Source organism: Strigops habroptila, chromosome 8 (assembly GCF_004027225.2).
Source record: "Strigops habroptila isolate Jane chromosome 8, bStrHab1.2.pri, whole genome shotgun sequence".
In the NCBI taxonomy this organism is placed as follows: domain Eukaryota; kingdom Metazoa; phylum Chordata; class Aves; order Psittaciformes; family Psittacidae; genus Strigops; species Strigops habroptila.
In genome coordinates this window covers 61,416,549-61,441,060 of record NC_044284.2, presented here as the reverse complement: position 1 = coordinate 61,441,060, position 24,512 = coordinate 61,416,549, and the positions used below count along the sequence as shown (strand labels likewise).

The 24,512-nt window shown below is 44.8% G+C and overlaps 1 protein-coding gene across 1 annotated transcript in view; it reads right to left on the bottom strand.

The window, feature by feature from the left end:
* Positions 1-24,512, bottom strand: part of PDE4B (phosphodiesterase 4B) — a 204,077-nt gene that overhangs the window by 164,235 nt on the left and 15,330 nt on the right. The window contains exons 2-3 of the mRNA XM_030494831.1: positions 11,776-11,887; positions 8,764-8,999 (exon numbers count right to left, since the gene is read on the bottom strand). Of these exons, the coding sequence (XP_030350691.1) occupies positions 8,764-8,999; positions 11,776-11,817 (278 nt within the window). The 5' untranslated portion in view covers positions 11,818-11,887. The remainder of the gene's footprint in view (positions 1-8,763; positions 9,000-11,775; positions 11,888-24,512) is intronic.

Genomic DNA, 24,512 nt, shown 5'->3' with positions numbered 1-24,512 from the left:
CCTCCTGTCAGGCAGTTGCAGAGAGCGATAAGGTCCCCCCTGAGCCTTCTCTTCTCCAGACTAAACCCCCCAGGTCCCTCAGCCGTTCCTCATCACACTTGTGCTCCAGGCCCTGCACCAGCTCCGGTGCCCTTCTCTGGCCCCGCTCCAGCACCTCAATGTCTCTCTTGCAGTGAGGGGCCCAGAACTGACACAGGATTCGAGGTGCCGCTCTGATGGCCGCTAGATGACCCACTAGATAACCACCGATTCACATAACATTTCCTTCTATTCTGTGGTATGTTTTAGAGGTACACACACCTTCACAGCCGAATTTAAAACAAGTTCTTTGCTGGCACAGCAGCACAAACAGACCACCACTAGAACCATCATGTGTAATACTGAGCAAATATCTATGTGATGCCATGGATCAGCTGAGAACCAGAAGGCGGTTCTCCAGGAAACAAAGCAAACTGGGTTCGATCTTTCCCTTCAGATGAAGCTATCATTAGTCACAAGTTTCAAGGTAGGAGAAAGTTGTGTCAAATTCTTGTCTGATTCAGCTTTTATATCACCTGTATTTCCATATTCTCCATTTATTTTATATTCTTGGGAGGATGAAGTTTGAACATAATATTTCAGAAGCTTCGTTGTCTTCTGCTAATTTACAGTGACTCATTTCTTTCCATTCTAGATACATTTCAAGCTGTCTTCTTTCATTCTGGATCAAGGTATATAATTATATTTGAATCATTAGAAGCCCTTTTTGTGTGCCTACAGCTACCTCTGTTTTGAGTGACTCGTATCTGCAGGCAAATCCTGCAGCACCAAACTTCAGGATCATCTTCAATGAAATTACTGTGCTCACCTTGCAGTTCATACAGAAAAGGGATGCTCTTATTCTGAGCACTAAAATTCAACAGATCAAATAGACGCAACCTAAGAAAAAGGTTATCTTGCAATAACAAAATATAAATTGTCTATAGAAACACATCTATAAAATAACATTTTAAATTCAAAACCTCTGACTAATCCAACATCATGTTTCTCCTTAAAATTCCTCTATATGAACTACACCACATGTAAATGGTCGTTATTCTATTTAGGCCTTCTAGAAAATATAGAAATAAAGAAATACGCCAACTAAATAGAAGATCCAAGAGCTTCAAAGGCTGACAGAATCAGACAACGGCTAAATATAGGCAGCCAAAACACTAATGTGTGTATTTTTAGCTGAGAAAAGAACTTCAGTGATAATTCAGAAATAGCTCAAGTTATCTCTGCAGCAGTTTCTCCCTAGATAGGTTTGCGCTTGTACTGACTCTGTTTCTTTGATAGAATCCCAGACTGGTCTGGGTTGGAAGGGACCTCAAAGCTCATCCAGTTCCAACCCCTGCCACGGGCAGGGACCCCTTCCACTAGAGCAGGTTGCTCCAAGTGATCCTCTGCTCTACCTAGTTCCTGGTCAGGAAGAACCACCTTCACCCCAACCAGGTCAGTGAGGATGGGATATTTTCTGGTGGAAACATCTTACTAAGGGAAGGCATTTCTCTAAGTTATCTCAGTATCTACATTTGCTCCTCCAAATGTTTGTTAAACTGAAGCTGGGGACCAACAGCGACAAAAAATTCAAGGAATTTCTTCTTCCCATACCAGCCAAGCAACCCCTGCCTCCTGTCTTGGTGAGCTCAAACCGGTTTAAGCTTCAGAGAACTTCTTTATGTAATTTTTATGATGTATCTGCAGACAACATAAGAACTATCTTTCAAGGGAACATTTTCAGCCTTTCAGAGACTATCCCCAGCACTCCACACTCCTACCAGCTCCAGTGTTCAGCACCAGGAATGAGCCATCCCTAAATGTACCAGATGATCTTTCTACCTACTGAAGAACAAACAAAATCACTGAGCAGATGAAATCCTTTAGGACTGTTTCCAGATCTAACTCCCTTCAATACTCCCTACATCTGTCACGCTGGGAGGAAGCTTAGGACAAATCACAGCAAGTCTGATTTCCAAAACTAAGTTATCATGTACATTTTCCAGAAACAGCACAGTGTAATTACAAACTATTTTCCCCAAAGAATAGATGAGCTATTATGATGAATACAGTTGACCTCCTTTTTCAAGGTAAGTAAAAGCCCCACAGGAACATGGCACAGGCTTTAGAAGCATGTTCAACCAGAATAACTGATCCTGCTTTACTACAACAAAACCTGGTGTGATTTAGAGAACTAATAAACATTTTGGAGCAGATGATGTGCATATGATGTCCCTTCCAACATCAACCATTCTGTGATTTAAATAATCTTAAATACAGGTATAAAAATAAAAGTATGGGTTTAAGGGGTATTTTTTTCCTCTTAGGTTTTTATTTTTCATATCACATGGGAATCCAACTCATCTTTTTTTTCTCTATTCCAAGCTTGCAGCATATTTCTTCAGTTCTTATCTAGTTGAATATGAAATGATCTAAGAAATAAGACTTCAACCTATTTCACAGGGTATTATCCCACAGTTTGAAACACCATTTAAAAAACCAACACAAAACACAAAAGTCCCACACTTCTCCAAAACAGCATTACTCTTTCTGAGAGTGTTCATCCCACTTCTCCTACTTAAACTTCCTATTACCTGAAATATTTCCTTTCATTCCATAGGATTTACAGATTTCAAATAAGTAAATGAGTGACTAAGCATTACCTTCTGCTTAGTTTACTGGACTGGCTACAGTTATATTATCCTTTTTAATCCTCCATGCAAATCTCTATTCCCTTTATCACTCTAACTTTCCATACCCATCCATCTTTATCCATATATACACATATCATTTAATTACCATCAGATTAACAGCTTCAGGGTGGCTACGAGCCATCCCTAATTGAAGCCAGCATTCCTGCTGAAGGTTTGGTCTCGAACTCAGTTGCCGAAAATGATACTGATCTGGTTTGTTTTTTCTTGTTGCATCTAGTTTGCTGCCCAAGATCCCCATCTGGAGAACAAAGTGAAGTACTACAAGCAGGGATTTGACACTGTGTCACACACACATAGGAAAGCAGGAACGCACTCGCACACCCTTCTTGGCATAGCCCAGCTTCAGGAGGATTTTCAGACAGACATGGAAAACAGGATCAATCCATTAATATTTGCTTTTTAGATTCTGATGTGCACGATCAAATTCCAGAGGGGACCACGAGGATGATCAGGGGCTGGAGCACCTCCCGTATGGAGGCAGGCTGAGAACATTGGGGCTGTTCAGCCTGGAGAAGGGAACCTGCGTGGAGACCTCAGAGCAGCTTCCAGTGTCTGAAGGGGGCTACAAGGATGCTGGGGAGGGACTCTTCATCAGGGACTGTAGCAACAGGACAAGGGGTGATGGGTTCAAACTGAAACAGGGGAAGTTCAGGCTAGATATAAGGAAGAAGCTCTTCCCTGTGAGGGTGCTGAGGCGCTGGCACAGACTTTTCCCAGAGAAGCTGTGGCTGCCCCATCCCTGGCAGTGTTCAAGGCCAGGTTGGACACAGGGGCTTGGAGCAACCTGCTCTAGTGGAAGGTGTCCCTGCCCGTGGCAGGGGGTTGGAACTGGAGGAGCTTTAGGGTCCCTTCCAACCCAAACGAGGCTGGGATTCTGTAAAGCAAGCTATAGACCTGTTCACTGGCAAACGACAAACAGTAACACAGCAAGCTCACAGACACACAAAATACTACATTTAGCCATACGGTTTACAGTAAAAGAATAAAAAGTAAAGACAGACCAATGGTGATTTAATTTTACTTTTTTTTTAAAGTAAGTGGCCAGAATGTGACTCAACTAGCAGCCAACTCTGTTAGCAGACAACTTCACTCGAACCTAGTGAGTTCCCATTTCACTCTTGCAGAAGAGGGAAGTAGCTTTTGTGTTGGACAATTAGCAACACACATATTTCAACACAGCATTTAATACATAACTTAAATGTTCAACAGAATCTCTATGCCCTGAAAAAGTGCACTCCTTACTATACTTAGTATTCACACAATCCCAGACTGGTTTGTGTTGGAAGGGACCTTAAAGCTCATCCAGTCCCAACCCCCTGCCACGGGCAGGGACACCTTCCACTAGAGCAGGTTGCTCCAAGCCCCTGTGTCCAACCTGGCCTTGAACGCTGCCAGGGATGGGGCAGCCACAGCTTCTCTGGGCACCCTGTGCCAGCGCCTCAGCACCCTCACAGGGAAGAGCTTCTGCCTCAGAGCTCATCTCAATCTCCCCTCTGGCAGGTTAAAGCCATTCCCCTTGGCCTGTCCCTACAGGCCCTTGTCCAAAGCCCCTCTCCAGCTTTCTTGTTGGCCTCTTTACGTATTTCCTTACACTTTGTGACTCATCACAGAACTTATTTTCATTTCAACATAGAAACTTGATGCAAAACTGTCAAACTGTCTCCACAAACCTGAGTCTAATGTGAGAAGTGGTGTAAATCAGTGATAGCTGTCAAATCTAATCCAGGAGCTGGTGAGCATCAAAAATAGAGTAAGAGAACTATTTTGGATGTTCTAAGTGTAGGTACAAATATATTCTTCACACTCTCGTTCTTCCTTCTTGCCTGGATTTATTATCACAAAGCTTCAGTTACAAAATATAGAGCAGGATCGTGGAAAACATTTTAACCGCTTTTATGAAAACACAGACAAAATGTGTTCAATAGAAGCTTGTAAGACTTTTACATTCAGATTGCACTTGAAGATCTATCTCCCATATACCTCTTCCCTTGCATGATTCATGAAAGGTATTTTGCATGGGTAGTGCCTTGCCATGGTCACACTAAATATTGTTATAGCATAGCTGGCTTAGAATGATTGCTTTGGAGCCAGCCTGCCCATTTCTTCTCTGTGGTCACAGATCTTGCCTGGTTTTCTTGGGCTCAGGCAAACACAGTTCTCAAAAACATTTAAAACTCAACTCAGAAGCAGCTTTATCTTTTAGGTTCTCATGTATCTTAAGTGAAAATACTTAATGCAAGTCATGGCTCAGCCTCTCACAGGTCCTATTTTTACATTACCACTGGAAGTTAAGGTGATTTCTGACAAGATGTGGCAGAAAAACTACTTACAGAAGGAACAGGCTCATTTTCCTCTGTCTCTCCCATACAATGTGTTCTGTATGTGAGCTGTGCCATCCTTTTCTTCAAAGCTCAGTTACTGCAATCCCAGGAACAGCTCATTTTCCACGACCAGTGCACTCTTAGCACATAGGAGCACAGTGCTGATGGTGCAACTTGGGTTTTGTACCATTTCAGTGATGACAGAGCCAAATTTCACCATACCAATAATGAACAATGTTCTTAAAAGAAGAACAAAGTACCGAAGCTGCTGTAATACAATCTATATTCTCCTTAGATACATAAGGTTTTGCAGAGAGCTTGGTAACACACAGAGCTCCGCAAGATGCATGGGTAGTAGCAGGAAGCATTGCATTTCACAGATGTGGCATCTCCTAAACTGCTCCAGGAAGAACCACAGATCTATTATTATACACAAACCCTCTTCCAAGATTTCAGTGCAGAAATCCTATTTGATAACAGAGGCATTTGCCATCTGGCATTTTGCTGACCAGACATAGGGAGACTTAATTCTGAGCTGAGGACAGTCACTCGGCAGAACAGGTTGTCCAAAGAGGATGTGAAGTCTCCATCCTTGGAGGTTTCAAGATCAGACTAACCTGAGCAACCTGGTCTGATCTCACTTCCAGCAACAGTTGGACTAGAAACCTCCTGAGGTCCCTTCCGGCCTGAATTATCCTATAAACCCATGAAACTAAGAGTTGGACACTCTTTTCACAAGGAATATCCTCTTTCCTGTCCTAGTCCGAGATTTACACTGTTTAATGGCATCAGGCTCCCTATATTCCCCCCCTCCAATTGCTTAAAACATGTTCATTTTCTACCTGTGGCCTCAGGACTTTTATTAAAGCTCTAGGGAAAGATACCTATAAAGTGAGATGACCTATAGTATAATATACATATATAATGGTACATCTAGACCATGATCTTGTCTCCTGCAAGATACTAAAGGCACAGAGCAGAAAGGAACAGAAAGCAAATATATGATACTTCCCTTAAATATTTTCCCAGCCTGAAACAACTTGGAGCTCAGAAGCTGACCAAGAGCTGGGGTTTATGTATTCAGAAGGAAACCACAACAGAGTACTCCTCCCAGGATCTGTAAGCATTCCCTGGAGCCTGCTCAAACTCCCAGCATCCACAGTATCCTATGGCACAAAGTTCCCCTGAGGAACTATAAGCTGCATAAAGAACCACCTCCCTGCACTTGCTTCGTGCCTGAAATACCAATTTTTCTCACACTGGAAGGGACAATAAGCAATAGATGAACTACCTCTTCTCGTAGCATTACTAAGACCTCAGTCCTACCCCTTTGCTCACTGTGTCTTTTCCACGCCGAAGACTTCAAGCCTCCTTGGTGAATCCCAGTGCAGAAACTGTTCCATATCTTCAATCATCTTGCAGGTCTTTAACTCTTTTTAGTTCTGCTATACCCTTTTTTGAGAGCAAGGACCAGAACTGTATACTATATTCAATGTTTGACCAATACCACGGCATCCTGATGTTCTATGTTTTATCTACTATTCTTTTCTCTCCAAATCTTTAACATTTCATTTGGGGTTTTGACCATTAATAAGCACTGAACCTGCAACTCTATCAGATTTCTATACTATGCTCCTGCATAGTTATATTGTTTTGCAGCTACAATTCTTTCATGCTCAGATATATCACTTATATTTCTCCACACTGAAATTTTCCTATCACTTTATTGCCCACTCACTGAGTCTCTTAATACTTATATCATTCCAAAGCTATTTCAACAGAATGGCACATACCGGCTTTCCACAAATATAATCTGTGTCTGGGGTATATTTCATGCAGAACTGAAGCAGAATATAAAGCCCAAGCAGCTTGGAGATAGGATCATGATTGCAGTGCTCCTACACAAACTAATCTCAGTCATGACTATGAGAATGTGGTCAGGCCCCGAGCAACTGGAGATTGCGTAGGTAAGGAACTGCTGGCATGGGGCAGAGAACAGTGCTAACCCCATCAAGAGCCCTTCATGACTACAAGTTAAATAGAAAACCAAAAGATTAGACCCATCCTCTGCCCAGCTGTAAGAGTAGTCAATCTAACCACTGCCCCAGTCAGAAAGGGGAGGAGGATGCAAAGATGCCTGTGTGAGGAGGTGTTGAACAGCATCCTGCATCAGTCACACTGACCAGCAACAACCAACTCATGTAGGGCTGTGCACAGGTCTGATAGATTCCAGGAAACCACAGAAGTCCGAAGCTATCTGCTCACTTATAGGAGGTAAACAGCAGTGAAGAAAGAACCATAACCCAGCTATAAGTGTTTTCTCTTTGACTGGCACACCACTGAAGAAAAATACATGTTATGCAACGCAACACACACATTGATTCTGCTGTGATGCAAGAAAGGAGCAGCAATGCCCCCTTGTGTTTATGTACAAAGGAAACCAATAATAAATCCAGCTCAATTCCTTGCATTTTCCTAAATCGTGCATGAAGGTGTTACAAAGATCAGAACGAATTCATTCTTAGAAGCACACCTGAGGAATTATCTTGCTGTCAAGATTACAAACTGCTGCAGATACACGGAAAGGAACACTTAAAAAGCGCTCATGAAGATAAACCAACCCTCTCACTGTCAAAATACACAATCCATCTGAAATTAGATGGATTTCATTTGTCATCTCATCTTGTTAAATTTACCCACAGCAATTAAATGCAAAAACTGAACAAAAGCTCCTAATTCCTCTTTGATTTCTGCACCTCATCTACTCAAATGCATAGTTAAAAAAATCCTATTTTCAATAGGAAACCTGTTTGTAAAAGACTGACAAATGAACTTAGGATGTCCCCTATAACTGTTCAAATACAAACTGAAATGCCAGCTCTGAACAGTGTTGAGCTTAACACAAGCTAAACCCAGATTCAGGCTTGGAAACAGTGACGCGAACATGTCTTGCAGCCAGCAAATGAAATTGAGAAGGGAGTACTTGAAATCTAGAATCTAAAATGCACACTTGAAATCTGAAGGTGAGTACAGGTTTTAGGGTTGCATGGCAACACCAATTCAAGAGTCATAAAGCAAGGGGGACATCTAACCTTGCTGTGCCATTGAAATCTACCACTGCAATTCCAACACATCAACACTTGGGGCTTTGTCTTTCTCTCCTCCCTCTCGATGAAATCTCTTGGTTTGGCACTTGATATTAAGTTGGAATCACCTCTTAGCAATCCCCTTTTAATCAGCTCTCTGAGAGTTTCTCTGGGACTTTTCTTGAGCTTAACATCAGATTTAAATGCTTTTCCAAGCCTTTCTTCTAGCACTTTGACAGGAAATAGACAGAGCGCTCAACTCTTTTTCCTCAATCTGTTGTAGAAGATTGTACCACCATCTTGAACTCTTCTGTGGGTGCAAAGCAAGTAACACAAATCCTCTGGCCAAGATCTGAATTTACAACACAAAAGTATCATGAAGATATACAAAAAAGTGAGCAGAAGAGGTTTTAACAGAAGCAGAATTTCAAAACCAAGCAATTGCTTTGCAAACTTATATCTGTGATGCATCGACTGATAGAGATCAACAGCACTGATCAATATATACAAGACATTATTTCTTTCAATAACCCCCCCCCGAAACTCAACCCAAAACCAGAAAACAAACCCAAACCAAACCTAAACCTCCAACTGTGTGAGACATAACAAAGGGAAGTAACTTACCAGTCTTGGTAGGTGGTGATGGCAATACTTGGAGGTGTCAGCAGAGGCAGAGTTGTTGGTCTACACACAATGTCTCTGTCAGGTGTCTTTGCTTTTTCTGTTTGTCTTTGGGATAATGGTGGTAACTGCAAATTCCCAGAACAACATCTTCTTCCTCTCCAGAGGTCAATGCCCAGAGCGTGGCTGGAAGTGCTGTAGGACTTACTCAGCCCACACTCCAGGTAATCCAGAGCATTCTGCAAGGACAGAAAAGCCACTGAGGTTCTGCAAACAAATGTTTTCCTCCATGAGGACAAAACACATTCAAGTGTTGTCCTACAGCCAGAGCTGCCCACAAAGGATAACTGTCTGATGAAACTTGGCACAGTCTGACTGTGCTGCATTGTTATTTTATCAAGCTATGAATGAACTTGAAATCTCACTCCTAACTTGTTCAAGCTGAATCCAACAGCTAATTCTAATCTAAGTGAACACTTCTCTAATCCAGGTCACTTCGGCAATATGTTAAACTTCTGATATTTTAAGCTTTTTCACAGAACATTCCACTCAGCATCATCTAAAGTATCACTCCTCTCAGCACAAACACATTGGCTTGGCACTCTTTTTGATGAGTCACCAGGCAGAGAAAGGTGAATACTGGATATAGACACATCTAAATCATCCAAGAGCCATTCAGTGAGATGAACTCCCAGCTAAACTACCCTACCCTATGGCTAGAAATAGACTCAAGAAAAAGTTTTCATCAGTTAAAGCAGTTTTTCCTCTTCCAGCTTCTACTGAGTTTTATTTAAAGGCATCATCACCATGATCACAGAATTGGCTGTCAGACTTCTCAAACTCAAGCCAGAAGTTCTCCCACAGAACAGCACTGCAAGAGGGTTGTCAGTTTGGGTCTTGCTTGGAGAATTTAGCTACTCAAATATAGTTGTCCAATATAAACGAGAATATTTCTGTATTGTGGGTGATGAGCTACCAGTAGAAGTGTATAACACACACACATATATATATTGCAACCCCTCTATATTTTCCTCTTCTACCTGCTCCTGAACACTGATGTCCACCTCTCCACCCTTCATAGACCTTTCCAAGCCCACCTTACAGCCTCCCCAAATCCCTTGGCTCACTTCCTTACAGCCATCTGCCACTGCACTCTCCCACCCAGCACTGAGTGACTTCAGAAGGAGTGGTTTAACTTCCCATAATCAGTTGTTACGTCCTTCATAAACAACTGCAAAGTAGCACGAGTCCTCCAAGCACTATCCGTTGCCTGATAGTTTCTAATGGAAAATATGTTTTCCATTGTCATGAGGCTATAAAACAGCTCTGTGGTACCATCTACTTTCTTTCCTCAGCAAGGAACAACATGGGAAGGAAAGACAAAGCTGGCAGGAGAAAGGATACTACCAGTTCTCTCAACTTCCCTACGTGCTTGTCCATCCCACAACCATGTGAAACATCCAGAATGGAAACAACATGGCCCACAGCTACTTTATTCCGTGCATATAGCCTGAAGGACTGTAAGGCACATTGGTGCAGATCCATGAACTTACTAAAGCATCAACATCATAACGACCTAGATAGAACTTTAAAATATTTGGCATACTATGTTTGCTAAAATATGCTTCAGTGATCCGAACCCTACTGTTTCCAGCTCAAAATCCAGTCAAAAATATTCCTAGGAACTCCAAAAACGGAAAGCCTGCCTTCTATGTGACATTCTGACTTAACCTACCACAGCTTCTCTGGGCACCCTGTGCCAGCGCCTCAGCACCCTCACAGGGAAGAGCTTCTGCCTCAGAGCTCATCTCAATCTCCCCTCTGGCAGGTTAAAGCCATTCCCCTTGTCCTGTCCCTACAGGCTCTTGTCCAAAGTAACATGTGGTCTAAGAGTGTAAAAGAAACACTTATTTATTGAAGGAGTGCTATAGGATGCTCTAACTATTGGGTTCCACTCCTCTACTGTGTTTTCATTTACATTCCAAACCACTTTCCATCCTCAGCTGTGACAAACAAGACAATTAAAGCTGTGGTTATCACACCATCAGTACAAACTGATACATCTCTCCAGAGAATGGGAACTGAAGTTTAATTAATAGGGGATTAGGATGATGATTAGCAAGCGTGGTAACGGAATAACACGTGCATCATCACAATAGGTGTCCAGCAGCTACAGTGGGGGAGAGATGCTGAAACACAGAAGTATGTGAGTAGAGCACATGCACAAAGACGGGATCCAGAATCATCCATGGAATGGCTTGGGTTGGAAAGGACCTTAAAGCTCACCCAGCTGCAACCCCCTGCCACGGGCAGGGACACCTTCCACTAGAGCAGGTTGCTCCAAGCCCCTGTGTCCAACCTGGCCTTGAACACTGCCAGGGATGGGGCAGCCACAGCTTCTCTGGGCACCCTGTGTCAGCGCCTCAGCACCCTCACAGGGAAGAGCTTCTTCCTTATATCTAACCTGAACTTCCCCTGTTTCAGTTTGAATCCATTCTCCCTTGTCCTATGGCTACAGTCCCTGATGAAGAGTCCCTCCCCAGCATCGTTGTAGCCCCCTTCAGACTCTGGAAGCTGCTCTGAGGTCTCCACGCAGCTTCTCTTCTCCAGGCTGAACAGCCCCAACTCTCTCAGCCTGTCTCCATACGGGAGGTGCTCCAGCCCCTGATCATCCTCGTGGCCTCCTCTGGACTTACTCAACAGCTCCATGTCCTTCTTGTGTTGAGGAGACCAGAACTGCGTACACAGAACAGAGCTGTCTGCCCACATTACACTGACCAAAGATGAATAAAGGGTATGCTCTGCATAAGACTCCTCTAAACTTATTGCTTGGTTTGTTTTGAAACGTGTCAGGCTTATTTTCTGCTTACTGTATGAGCTGCAAACAACTCTAAGGAAATCAATGAGTAATCAGTGCAAAACCAGCTGATACTTACAGAGTAAGACACGAAACCTAAGTTTTTATCTCATTTTCATCAAGAATTGGGAAAAACCAAACCTTTAGAAGAAACTTACCTCATCTGCAGTTACAGTCATGACACTTCTGCTTTTCTTCATTATTGAGCCTGAAGTGTTCCCCGTTACACAAAACTCTTGTTGTTAAATCCAATTTCTTCAGATGGGCAACCTGAAAGAAAGAAAGAAAATGGATTTTTGAATGACAAATTGCTTTTGATAACAAACTATGGAGCTAACTGCTACCACCACACTGATTTATAACCTCCTGCCCACTTTTCAGCAGCACATGTTGTGCAAGTGCAGCTCTATTAGTGAAAGGGCAATGCAATGTTTAGTAAAACCATGTTAAAAGTAACCAGTATTCACAAGGCTCTGCAGTCTCGGCAAGCCTTGAAACACCTCTACTAATACAGGATCAAAGCCACCAGGTTCCCCTTGCAGAGCCCTTTTCAGAGGTGCTACATAGAAGGTCTCCAAGAACCGCTTGAGTTGGCTCCCACAGAACAAAAGGAACTGTATTTGTATGTGATTCAAAGATTTAATCATAACTCACAACCATATTTATTATTACACTGGCACATACGCACCACTTCAGCCACTGCATTAGAGCCTTCTGTAAAGGGAGAGACCCTGCAGCCACTTTGAACCCCACAAGAGTGCTAAAGGGAATGAAAGAGCTGAGCAGCTGAAGCAGCAGGGAAACCAGCACATGGCAACAGCCCCTTGGAGTGTTCCAGGCCCCCTACTCCTTCTTGCTGTGGATGTAGGGCTCATAAAGAAGCTACCTTCATGAGTATATAGAGAGAACACTGAGGACTGTGGGTTTTTTCCCTTTCTTTCATAGAATCATAGAATCCCAGGTTGGAGGGACCTCAAGATCATCTGGTCCAACCTTTTTAGGCAAAGCATGACCTACACTAGGTGTCCCAGCACCCTGTGCAGTTGCATCCTACAAGCGTCCAGTGTTGGGAACCTACCACTTCCCTGGGGAGATTATTCCAGTGGCTGATTGTTCTCATTGGGAAAAATTTTCCTCTTGTGTCCAGTGGGAATCTCCCCAGGAGTAATTTGTGCCCATCATCCCTCATCTTTTCCATGCGACTCCCTGTCAGAAGGGAGTCTCCATCTTCTCTGTAGCTACCCTTTAAATATTGGAACATGGGATAAATTCTCCCCTGAGCCTTCTCTTCTCCAGGCTGAACAAACCCAGCTCCCTCAGCCTTTCCTCACATGCTTCCCAGTCCTTGGATCATCCTTGAGGCCCTTCCCTGGATCCTCTCCAGCCCATCCACTTCTTTTTTGTACAGCAGGACCAAAACTGAACACAGTATTCCAGGGGTGGCCTGACAAGCACTGAGTGGGACAATGACATCTTTATCTCTGCTGGTGATGCCCTTGTTGATATTCCCCAGCATCCCATTGCCTTTCTTCGCTGCAGCTGCACACTGTTCAGTCCTATGGAGCTTGTGTCCCCCAGGACCCCCAGGTCCCTTTGCACAGAGCTGCTCTCAGCCAGGCAGATCCCAGCCTGTGCTGCACTCCTGGACCGTGTTCAGGCTCCGGTAAAACACGGCTGCCAGACCCTGGCACTGTGCTCAGGTCAAATGCTATTTAGCCGGCACCTCTGTCTAGTTAAATCAGAAAAGATTAGAGAAAATAAACCAAACACACTCTCTCAGGCACAGGAGCTGAATACAGAGTGGTGCCTCTGATCACAGGGGTCTAAGGACATCACAGTCTCCAGGAGCCAACTGCTCATTTGCTCTTCCACACACAAGAGCTGTAACAAACCTGCTTCCCTCTAAACCAGAGCACTGGGTGGGGGGAGAAAAGAAAGAGAAAGAGAATAAAAACTCCAAGGGCACAGCAGCACACAATGCCAGCACTGTAGCTGAGTGTGCTGCAGCTCTGGCTGTGGCACAGGCACCTCCAGTTGTTTTCATTTCTGTGGGGTTCACCCATCCAACACACACATTTCCCTCCACTGCCAGCCAAAGCATTCGGATCGCTCCGCTCCGTGCCAGACGGAACTGGCTGCCATTTCAGCACAAGCGCCAGCGCACAGGGCTGCACATTCATCCTGCATGGAGCAGCACTGGAAACGAGCTGAGAGGTTGGTCTGCTAAAGCACCCACAGAGTTTCCCTCTGGAAGAGGAGGAACAGGACATCCAGGAGCAAAACCAGAAAGGGCTCAGCAATGCCTCCCCTCAGGCTCCCTCTCCTCTCAGCATCCACCACTGGCCACCACCAGCGCCAGGCCAGTGGGACGAACAGCTTTATGGCCTGACCAAGCGCCCTCCTCTCATGCCAACAGGCCACAAGCATGCCCCAGCTCAGGAATCAGGGTGGGTTTAGACATTACAGCAGTGGAATGGCTACTGAAATCCTGACGCTTGGCAGCATGGTTCTGTGGCAACATGACTTCTCTCTGCAAGCATTATCTAGCTTTGGGTCAATATTGCAATTAGATGAGCAGGCTACAAGTGAGAGAAGTCACAGAATCGTAGAATCCCAGGTTGGAAGGGACCTCAGGGATATCTGGTGCAACCTTTCTAGACAAAGCATGACCTGGACTAGATGTCTCAGCACCCTGGCTAGCCAAATCCTTAAAATGTCCAACAGTGGGGAACCCACCATTTCCCTGGGGAGATTATTCCAGAGGGGGGTGGTTCCCTTGTGTCTGAGAGTCATTACCCTATAGCAGCATAAAAGCCATACTACAGTATCAGAATAAAATCCCAGGATGAGTTTAATAATTATATCAATCTTCAACAACTAGGAGAAACTAAAAAGAATCCAAAACTGCAGAAAGCAAACTAGATACTGTCCCACATATCATGCAGGTAAAGATGACCATAACAGTGGTATGTATGCACAGACTAGGAATCATAGAATCCCAGACTGGTTTGGCTTGGAAGAGACCTTAAAGGTCATCCAGTTCCAACCCCTGCCACGGGCAGGGACACCTTCCACTAGAGCAGGTTGCTCCAAGCCCCTGTGTCCAACCTGGCCTTGAACACTGCCAGGGATGGGGCAGCCACAGCTTCTCTGGGAAAAGTCTGTGCCAGCGCCTCAGCACCCTCACAGGGAAGAGCTTCTGCCTAAAATCTAACTTGAATTTTCCCTGTTTCAGTTTGAACCCATTCCCCCTTGTCCTATCACTGCAGTCCCTGATGAAGAGTCCCTCTCCAGCATCCTTGTAGGCCCCCTTTAGGCATTGGAGCTGCTCTGAGGTCTCCACGCAGCTTCTCTTCTCCAGGCTGCCCCAGCCCAGCTCTCTCAGCCTGGCTCCAGAGCAGAGCTGCTCCAGCCCTCGCAGCAGCTCCGGGGCCTCCTCTGGCCTCGCTCCAGCAGCTCCACGTCCCTCTTGTGCTGTTGCCCCAGAGCTGGATCAGGGCTGCAGGGGGGGCTCCCCAGAGCGCAGCAGAGGGGCAGGATCCCCTCCCTGACCTGCTGCTCACGCTCTGGGGGTGCAGCCCAGCACACGGCAGGGCTCTGGGCTCAAGTGCACACTGAAGCCAGGTCATGGGGAGCTTCTCATCAACCAACACTCCCAAGTCCTTCTCCACAGGCTGCTCTCAATAATGCAGCATGACTATTTGCTGCCAGAAATAAACACATATTCTGCTGTAATATGCAGACAAAATTCATAGAAATCAAACAGGAAGCAGTTGCATAAGCAGGAGAACTGAGCAGGCTGAAGATCTGTGTTTAATAAAGTGCAGATTTGTGTTTAATAAAGCATAGGCCTGACTTGTTCGCTGCTGCCCTGCTGTGCACTCTGTGATGCTGACCACACACGAGCTCACACTGTGGCATGTCCCACAGTGGGACTAACGACTGCATCTCCCTCCTGAATATATGTCACTTCACAAATAAAGAAATGAGTAAATACATAATAAAGGAAATATACACAGAAATATGTACCCAGGAAAACATCTTTGGGAAAACAATCTGAAAGACTGAGAGTCAAAGAGCATCTTCTGAATCATGCTGAACTTTAGGACCAAAACTGACACCAGACGTGGAGAGATGGATCAGACTGTGAACGCCTGAGCACTCCTATACATCAGCTTCCCTTCCCTTATAAATATTTATCAATTTCTCAAAGTTTAACCAGAACATGAATAATTATAACCCCATATTTTGCTCAGTGTGGATTTCTGGCATTTCTGAAGAGCCTCCCAAGAAAATCTAACACTTCCGTTAGTCATGAGCAAATTACTGTTAAAATCTGAGTCATTCTTTTCTTGTGTCTTTACATAAAAGAGCTGACACCTGGGACAAGCATCTGGGGGGGGGAACCAAACAAAACCACCCCAAAGAGGCTTGCGGGAAAATTGTTCCTGTGCACATTTTCTAATTTATGCAATCTTTTGTTACAGCAAAGAGTTTTTCTCCACTACTCAAATTCACAGAATCCCAGACTGGTTTGTGTTGGAAGGGACCTTAAAGCTCATCCAGTTCCAACCCTCTGCCACGGGCAGGGACACCTTCCACTAGAGCAGGTTGCTCCAAGCCCCTGTGTCCAACCTGGCCTTGAACACTGCCAGGGATGGGGCAGCCACAGCTTCTCTGGGCACCCTGTGCCAGCGCCTCAGCACCCTCACAGGGAAGAGCTTCTGCCTCAGAGCTCATCTCAATCTCCCCTCTGGCAGGTTAAAGCCATTCCCCTTGATTCAAAAATAAAATGGTGGAATTCCTGAAACTCAGTATTTCCAGGGGAATGCAATTTCTGCAGAACCATTTGACTGCTAGTTCTTGGAAGCTCTCTTTGCTGTCTGTACAGCTGGTACACACAGTGCATGCTGGTTCCTGCTGTAGGTGGATGGCTCCCGGCCCCGCGGGGCTGCTGCCGTGCTGCGCAGCCACTTGGCCATGACCTCCGTTCCCTGTAAGCACGCTGCCCTTCTGAGCAATCCGAGGCATTCTCTCACATTTTGGTGGTGTGAAGGCAAAACCCATCCCTGTTCAGGTACTAATTGCTATTTATACTGCCTGTGAGCAGCGTTGAATCCGTGTAGGGTTTATTTTTCTTACAAAGAACCATGTGCCATTTCCAAGCCTGAAGCAGAGCCCATGAGTTTTGGCTGGGAGAGCCAGACCTGAGGTTATCAGTGTGAAGTTTGTTGACCTTTAAGGAGAACTAAGTTGTTTGAATCACAGCTCACAAATGCCACTATTATCTGTGTGACCAGATAATCTCCTTCATCCAGCCCTTTCCTTAGTAAAGCTTCTCTATTTATTTGGGTTTCTGGTTATCATCTTCAGGTTCTGCTGAACCTGTACGGACCAGCATTTTCTTGCTAGGAAAAATATTGCCCCAGTAATGTGTGTTGTGGCCTTTCCAGCACTGCTGGCAGTTGGGAAGAAACTGGTATGGCCATACGGGATGGGCTGCATTACCTGAGTTTCGCTGGGTTTTCGTTTGAGTTTTGCTATCTCTCAATCTTTGGTCTTGCCTTCTTGAAAAAGTGGGAGGAAACGAACTTAGAGCATGGGAAGAGCCAGATAACCAGCTCTGCTTGCCCAAACCTTTTGTTAATCCAGAGAACTAGCACCACATAAGCAGCAAAAAACGAATCCTGCTGGCCCTGCCTTGTCCCTGTTTCCCTGCGAGGGCAGTACCTTTAGGGGTGAGAGGGTTAATCTGCTTCTCATATCTCCCTGTGGCTCTAAACCTGCCCATGCAGAAGCCGAACTAGTGGGAAAGCAGTGATGTGGGGAGATGCATGTCTTGTTTTCCAAATCATTCCAGAACCTGCACATCAAGATGCGTTTTAGGAATTTCTTTAAATAGTGGCTTTCACGGGGGATGAGTTGAAGAGCTATTTTTAAAGAAGTGTGTAGGACAAGCAGGCTCCATCACACACGTCCATGGAGTTTTCTCTTCACCACTGCCAGCTGCCACTTTTGAGCCCTGGTAATTCATACCTTTGCTATGAGGCTTTAGCACTCTGAAGCTGCTGGAGCGTTTACTGCCACTTTTGAAAATCATGCTCATTGAACACAAATAAACTTCAGGAGGAAGAACTAGGTCAGCTTGGTGCAAAACGAGACCTCATTCCCTGCCTAAGATACATCCCAGCAAAATGGGATATATCTGGGATACTACTGCAGCACTGAAACAGGATTTTCATTGCAGTGGAGCTTGGAGCAACCTGCTCTAGTGGAAGGTGTCCCTGCCTGTGGCAGGGGGTTGGAACTGGATGAGCTTTAAGGTCCCTTCCAACACAAACCAGTCTGGGATTCAATGATTCCCTATTACCTACACCTAACCAATCCGCTGGGACATACTTTCTTCTTGGAGGAACCAATACTTAAAAGGGGCTCAAGAAACCTGGAGAGGGGCTTTGGACAAGGGCCTGTAGGGACAGGCCAAGGGGAATGGCTTTAACCTGCCAGAGGGGAGACTGAGATGAGCTCTGAGGCAGAAGCTCTTCCCTGTGAGGGTGCTGAGGCGCTGGCACAGACTTTTCCCAGAGAAGCTGTGGCTGCCCCATCCCTGGCAGTGTTCAAGGCCAGGTTGGACACAGGGGCTTGGAGCAACCTGCTCTAGTGGAAGGTGTCCCTGCCCGTGGCAGGGGTTGGAACTGGATAAGCTATAGGGTCTCTTCCAACACAAACCAGTCTGGGATTCTGCGATTCTAAATTCCCAAGCTGTGAATTACAGCCTGAGTATTCAAACCACATCTAAATTAATTTGCTGATTTTAAACCATGTGATAAAGCTGCAAATTTATCTACCACATAAATCAAATATATGTATTTTATTATAAAAAGTGAATGCTATACACAGGATATTCTTTGCACATACTTGAGAAGGTTCAAAGTTGTGCAGAGCCAAAAAAAATCCCCTTTAATACCCCCCTCCCTTCCCACATTACCGCTGTGGGGAAATTATCCCTATTAAAACAGTGTCTTCATTTTCATTAGGAGCTTTCTTACTGAGCTATCACCAAGGTTAAGAGGATTGCAAAGACTCATCTTTTCTCTGGCAACCTCACCATTAAAACTGAGAATAACCAAGTCAGTCTATTCCAGAAATTCCAGTAACTTTTTGATTTCCAGGAGAGGAGACAATGAGGTTGTCATTGCTCTTCATTTATTTCCGTTATGATAGGAAAATCAATACTAATTGAAATCCATCCTTACTTTGCTCACTGGCATTAGGCCCAGCGTGCTCGGCAGAACTCCAATGAAACACAAGCAACATTTTTCACTATTAGTAATGAGAAAATAGCATCTTTTTGAGGGAACTTCGAGGCAGATGTTAATGTCCTGGGCAGAAGGACTGCAGACATCACTGTCCTGTTCTCATTACTCCGTTAATGACTTTTAAATCTTACATTTCTAAAGCAGTTTGTCTCCTATTGTGGTCAAACGCAATTTGAAGCTCAGTTCTGATAGTAACAAAGGATACAGCTTAATGGTGCTACCTGCAGCACGTAGAGTCTTTCCAGGGTAATTCCTCAGCCAAGTGAAGCACACTATTAAAAGATGCAGTTTATACCTTTCTGTTCCCTATGCAAATGATAGCAGAGCCTCCCACTCCTCGCAGTGGAGCTGAGCAGCATTCAGAGAGCAAAGAACAATTACTAACAATGCTTTAAAATAAAAGATCAGTTTAAAAATACAACTAAAAAGCATGATGGAAAATGCACACAAGGCAGATTTTCCCCTTTTAGATTGGTAGTGGCTTCTTCATAAATAGACCTCTTCTATCCCTGTGTTTTTAGAGGAAAGGAGCAGAATGCACTGAGCCTCACTGGGCTCCACACATAAGGGAGATGCTGCAGATGAGGCAGGATTAGCATGTGCTGGATGAGCAGCGTGGGGAGCTTGCTGTGTCACCACCAGCTAACACTGCACTTGCTTCATGCCACCATTTCCTCCTTACCTTCCCCTAAACTCAACCAGATTTGCTCTAGTGCAAGAGGAAAAGTTCTACAATCCTCAGATCTCTCTTCCCCAGCAGTTTTTATGGGAAAAGCCAAGTTCAAACAGCCTGCAAGGCCTTTTTTCCTTTTGGAGTCATGCAAAGTAACACAGTGATCCCAAGCACAGAAGAACACAACCAAGCCTACAAATAAAGACCATCCTCAGAAGAACACAACCTCCAGAACTCCTGGAAGAGGAATATTCCTCACCACGAGCAACCTGCTCTAGTGGAAGGTGTCTCTGCCCATGACAGGGGGTTGGAACTGGATGAGCTTTAAGGTCTCTTCCAACACAAACCAGGCTGGGATTCTATGCCAATTTTTCCCTTTGAAAAAAAGACTAAAGAATAGTGAGGAAAGATGAAATGCAAAATCAGAACAGCAAGAGGTCCTTAGATAACCAAAATAAAGCTGACACCTGCGAAGGAGGGGACCCATCAAAGTAAGATGAAATTCTCCTCAAGATGAAATCAGACCAGCTGCACACCAAGAGGCTGCAGGAGAAAGTTCAAAGCACCTATGAGAAATGCTAACAGCATTATTTGCCCCATGCAAATAAAAGACTTGCTATAAACCCCATGTTGACACTGCTCTAGAAGATTCCCCCACCCTGCAAGGAGCCAGCACCACCTCAGTCCCTCCCCAGGCAGGCACACAGCCCTTTTGGGCTTTTCTCATACTGTTTTCACAGGTAAAAATCCCATAAAAATCAACAAGAACCTCCCTTGAGTCTCCCATAACCCTTCTTGCTATTCTATTTGCTTATAAAATAGGAGATGAGGGGCTGAGGAAGCACCATCAGATTCCCAGAAGCATCTTCCACCAGGAGAAGGCTCTAGTCAACATCTCTCCATGGTGGTTTTCTGTACCAGGCAGTCAGGCTCGGGCAGCTCCTGCCCATCTCACAGCCCAGCATCACAAACACAACCGTGTGGGCCATGAAACAGCACCTAAGAGAACAATTTAATTGCCTGAGGCAAAACCTATTCCATGGCCAATTAGAGTAAATGCTTCCGACACGCTAACAGAGAGCTCAGCTTTTCTGACCACAGACACACAGAAACGAAGGCAAAAGGATGCTCTGTGCCAAGGTTAAACAGCCGCTGCCATTCTCCTCCTGCTCTCTTTACCAGGAAGGAGGATTCCGCAGCTGAAAAACTGCCTTTTCAGAAACTGGGCATCCGAGGCTGGCAATCCTGTAAGGAATCCAAGGCAGGAGAAAGGAGAGTCTGGGAGAGACCTCCCCATGCTGTGAAATGAGTACAAAATGAGGTTACTTGGAGGGTAACAGCATCTAGCCACGCACGATGTATTGCTGCAGATGGGCATTGCTGATGCCTGTCTGCTGCATCATTTTTCTTAGTGATATGCAAAGGATTTATTTCTTTAGATCACTGAGTTTGTGCAGCAGTAGCTGCTATTACTCCGTTACTAAGAACAGGAATAATCGCCCTGTGCTACAGTGCTTTGCCTCAGCAATTTCATTAAATATCCTGGCACATGCACATCATCTCTCAGGAGAAAACCACCCATATATCAGCAGTAAAGCCAACTGTTGTCTCAGCATCTCCTACCTGCGTTTGGATACATTGAACATCATTCCAACACTTCTCACCCACAGACCTCATAGCATTTGGTGAGGGTGCTCAGCCTTAATATAGCAAACATTAATGCATAGGAAAAAACCTAAGCTGACTGACTCAAAATCAGTTATGAGTCAAAGCAGAGCCAGAAATAAGGCAGAGAACCAGCCACGCTCACCACTGCACAAGAGCACCCAGGAAGGAGTATGGAAGCCATGCATAGAACCTATTTTTAAGCCATGTTCTTTGCCTAACTCCCCTTTTCACTATTTATCAAACCCCAGTTACATCCTGAGGTTTCAAAAATAACTTAATTGTACATTTAGAACTAAGGAAACTCTCTAAATGTAGGATTTGAGGTTTGTCAGGAGAACTGAATCCCATTGGAAAATTCATGCCTAAAAGCATCTGCTATAGCACTCTGGAGGGTGGTTCACCAAATGACTCCACTTTGCAGAAAGTCCCTTTTCATATAGAAACAGTAATGAGAATTCAATTTCCCATCTCACCTGCAAAGTCAAGGCATGGCTTTGGAGTGTTAAAGAGGATACAGCTGCATTAGCCCAGCACAGTCAACTACAAGCTTGATTTATCCCACTTTTTTCTTCCATACCAGCAATCTCCAGAGTTACATTTCTGTGTGTCTATCCAATAAAGAGAGAGGTAAGACTAAAAGAAAATCCTTTGGCATTCTTCAACTACACAGATGTTTTCTACCAACCCCTGGCTAAGACCACTTCCATTAAAATATTTCACTTCCTATATCCTAAGAGGCATCTACGGCAACATTTCTGTATTCTGAAAAACTGATTTATAAGAAGAGATTTAGGCTAAAAATCCTGATTTAGAAGAACATTGAAGCTTTCTTATTCCAGGATTTATCCTTTAGCCAGAGCAGATGATACTGTTTCTTTCTACCACGGCTATTTTCTTTCCTTCAGTATCTGATATATTGCTTGTTGGGAAAATATTTGCATTATTCTGGATTCCAGGATGAAATGATCAGCATTTTGTTGTTGAGAAAGGAAGAGTGCTTCAGATCACTCTGCAGTTTTCTCAGAAATCAAGTGCTATTATGTCAGGTGAACACGGTAACACCAGCATTTCCTTCCAACTTCTCATTGTCATTTTTTCCTAGTTATTTAAAACTCCTCAAACCTTTAATCAGGTGGGGTGATGCTTCAGCACTTGGTGTCTGCCCCCCGCTGCATCCTTTGAATGCTTCAAAGACTGCAATTAATGAGGAGCTCACTGTTAGTAACCTCTATGTGCAGCAGCCCCGTGCTGCAGAGCAGAGACTGACAGGCTGAGAGAGCTGGGCTGGGGCAGCCTGGAGAAGAGAAGGCTCCTGAAGGGGACACCTTAGAGCAGCTCCAGTGCCTAAAGGGGCTCCAGGAAACCTGGAGAGGGGCTTTGGACAAGGGTCTGTAGGGACAGGACAAGGGGAATGGCTTTAACCTGCCAGAGGGGAGACTGAGATGAGCTCTGAGGCAGAAGCTCTTCCCTGTGAGGGTGCTGAGGCGCTGGCACAGACTTTTCCCAGAGAAGCTGTGGCTGCCCCATCCCTGGCAGTGTTCAAGGCCAGGTTGGACACAGGGGCTTGGAGCAACCTGCTCTAGTGGAAGGTGTCCCTGCCCGTGGCAGGGGGTTGGAGCTGGGTGAGCTTTAGGGTCCCTTCCAACACAAACCAGGCTGGGATTCTATGATTCTATGATTAACATTTCACAGGGACCAGCTTCACATCACAGTTCTTCTGTGTGCATCACCATGAAAATTCTGGCTCTTCTGTCCAAGTTATTTAACACTGAAACTGCAAAGGGAATTGCAAAACTGGAAGTTCCCAAACATACAGATCTATGAGAGTCTCAGGTTGTTCTAAGCATGGCTAGAGTAATCCCAGCCTAAGCAAGACTGCCTACTGCTCTGCACAGAGCTCGTGAGTTTGAGTAATTAAAGCAATAGAAAACAGAATCTTGATGTCCAAAGTCAACATTTGTATCTATAGATGCAATAGCTGCTACCATTTCTACGGTCTCCAGCCTATAAACTAAGAGATACTCAACTGCTGCTGAAGAGGAGGCTGGTGACTGCAACTACTATTGCTCTACTAAGAAAAATGGTGGTAGAAGGCAGTTCCTCCTTTGCAGCAATGAAGCAAAAGGATGTATCGGAAATATACGAGTTCTTTTTAAAACAGGCAATTCAAAACAGGCCACAGATGATTATACACTACCCCATGTATCTTTTTTCCAGAAATAAATTGTTTAGGTATTATCAGTACATTTTTCTTTCAGACTAACCTTGTGTTAGGGCACAAAAATATGATGCTTTTGCTTGTTCCAATGCAAAAAAGTCAAAGGGATAGCATGAGGTAGACACAAAATGACCTTTTTATGCCACAAAACATCAGCCCACACGATGTCGTATGTCACAAGAGTGGCCTAACATTTCTGCAAGGTTCCCCATTTTGAACTCATGATGTGCTTTCCTCAGACAGAAAATGCACTCCTCTGTCTGGATGGCAAAGTAGAATTTCCTTCTGGGCAGAGGAAATGCCAGCTTTAGAGACAAAACATGTCCTGTGTCCTATATCCTTCCCCCACGAGCAAGATCATATGCAGGGGACCTGGCCTTGCTGCCACTGCTGCGCTCAAGAACAGAGCTCCCACTGTAAGGCAGCGCTGCTGCGCTAAGCGGCGGAGAAGCTTGTGGAGGCTGCTTGAACCCTCCAGAGCCTGCATGTGGACATGATCACAGAATCCCAGCCTGGTTTGGGTTGGAAGGGACCTTAAAGCTCATCCAGCTCCAACCCCCTGCCACGGGCAGGGACACCTTCCACTAGAGCAGGTTGCTCCAAGCCCCTGTGTCCAACCTGGCCTTGAACACTGCCAGGGATGGGGCAGCCACAGCTTCTCTGGGCACCCTGTGCCAGCGCCTCAGCACCCTCACAGGGAAGAGCTTCTGCCTTGTATCCAACCTGAGCTTCCCCTGTATTCCTGTAGTAAACCAGCAGGATTGAATTACTAGATGGTTTTTACAGCAGTGATTGCTCTCCCTGCAAAATTTAAAGCAATATGTCAGCAACATCTTCCTTACAGTTTGGAGAATATAGTAATAAAAAAGTAATCAGCTTTTCACCTTGTTCTCATCATCCCAAGAGAGAGCAGATCAAAGAATCTCATGTTACTCCAGTAACAGAGTATTTCCTTGGGGGGTTTAGTACAACCATACACTCACCTGCAGCTTCTGTACAATTAAATATACAAGCACT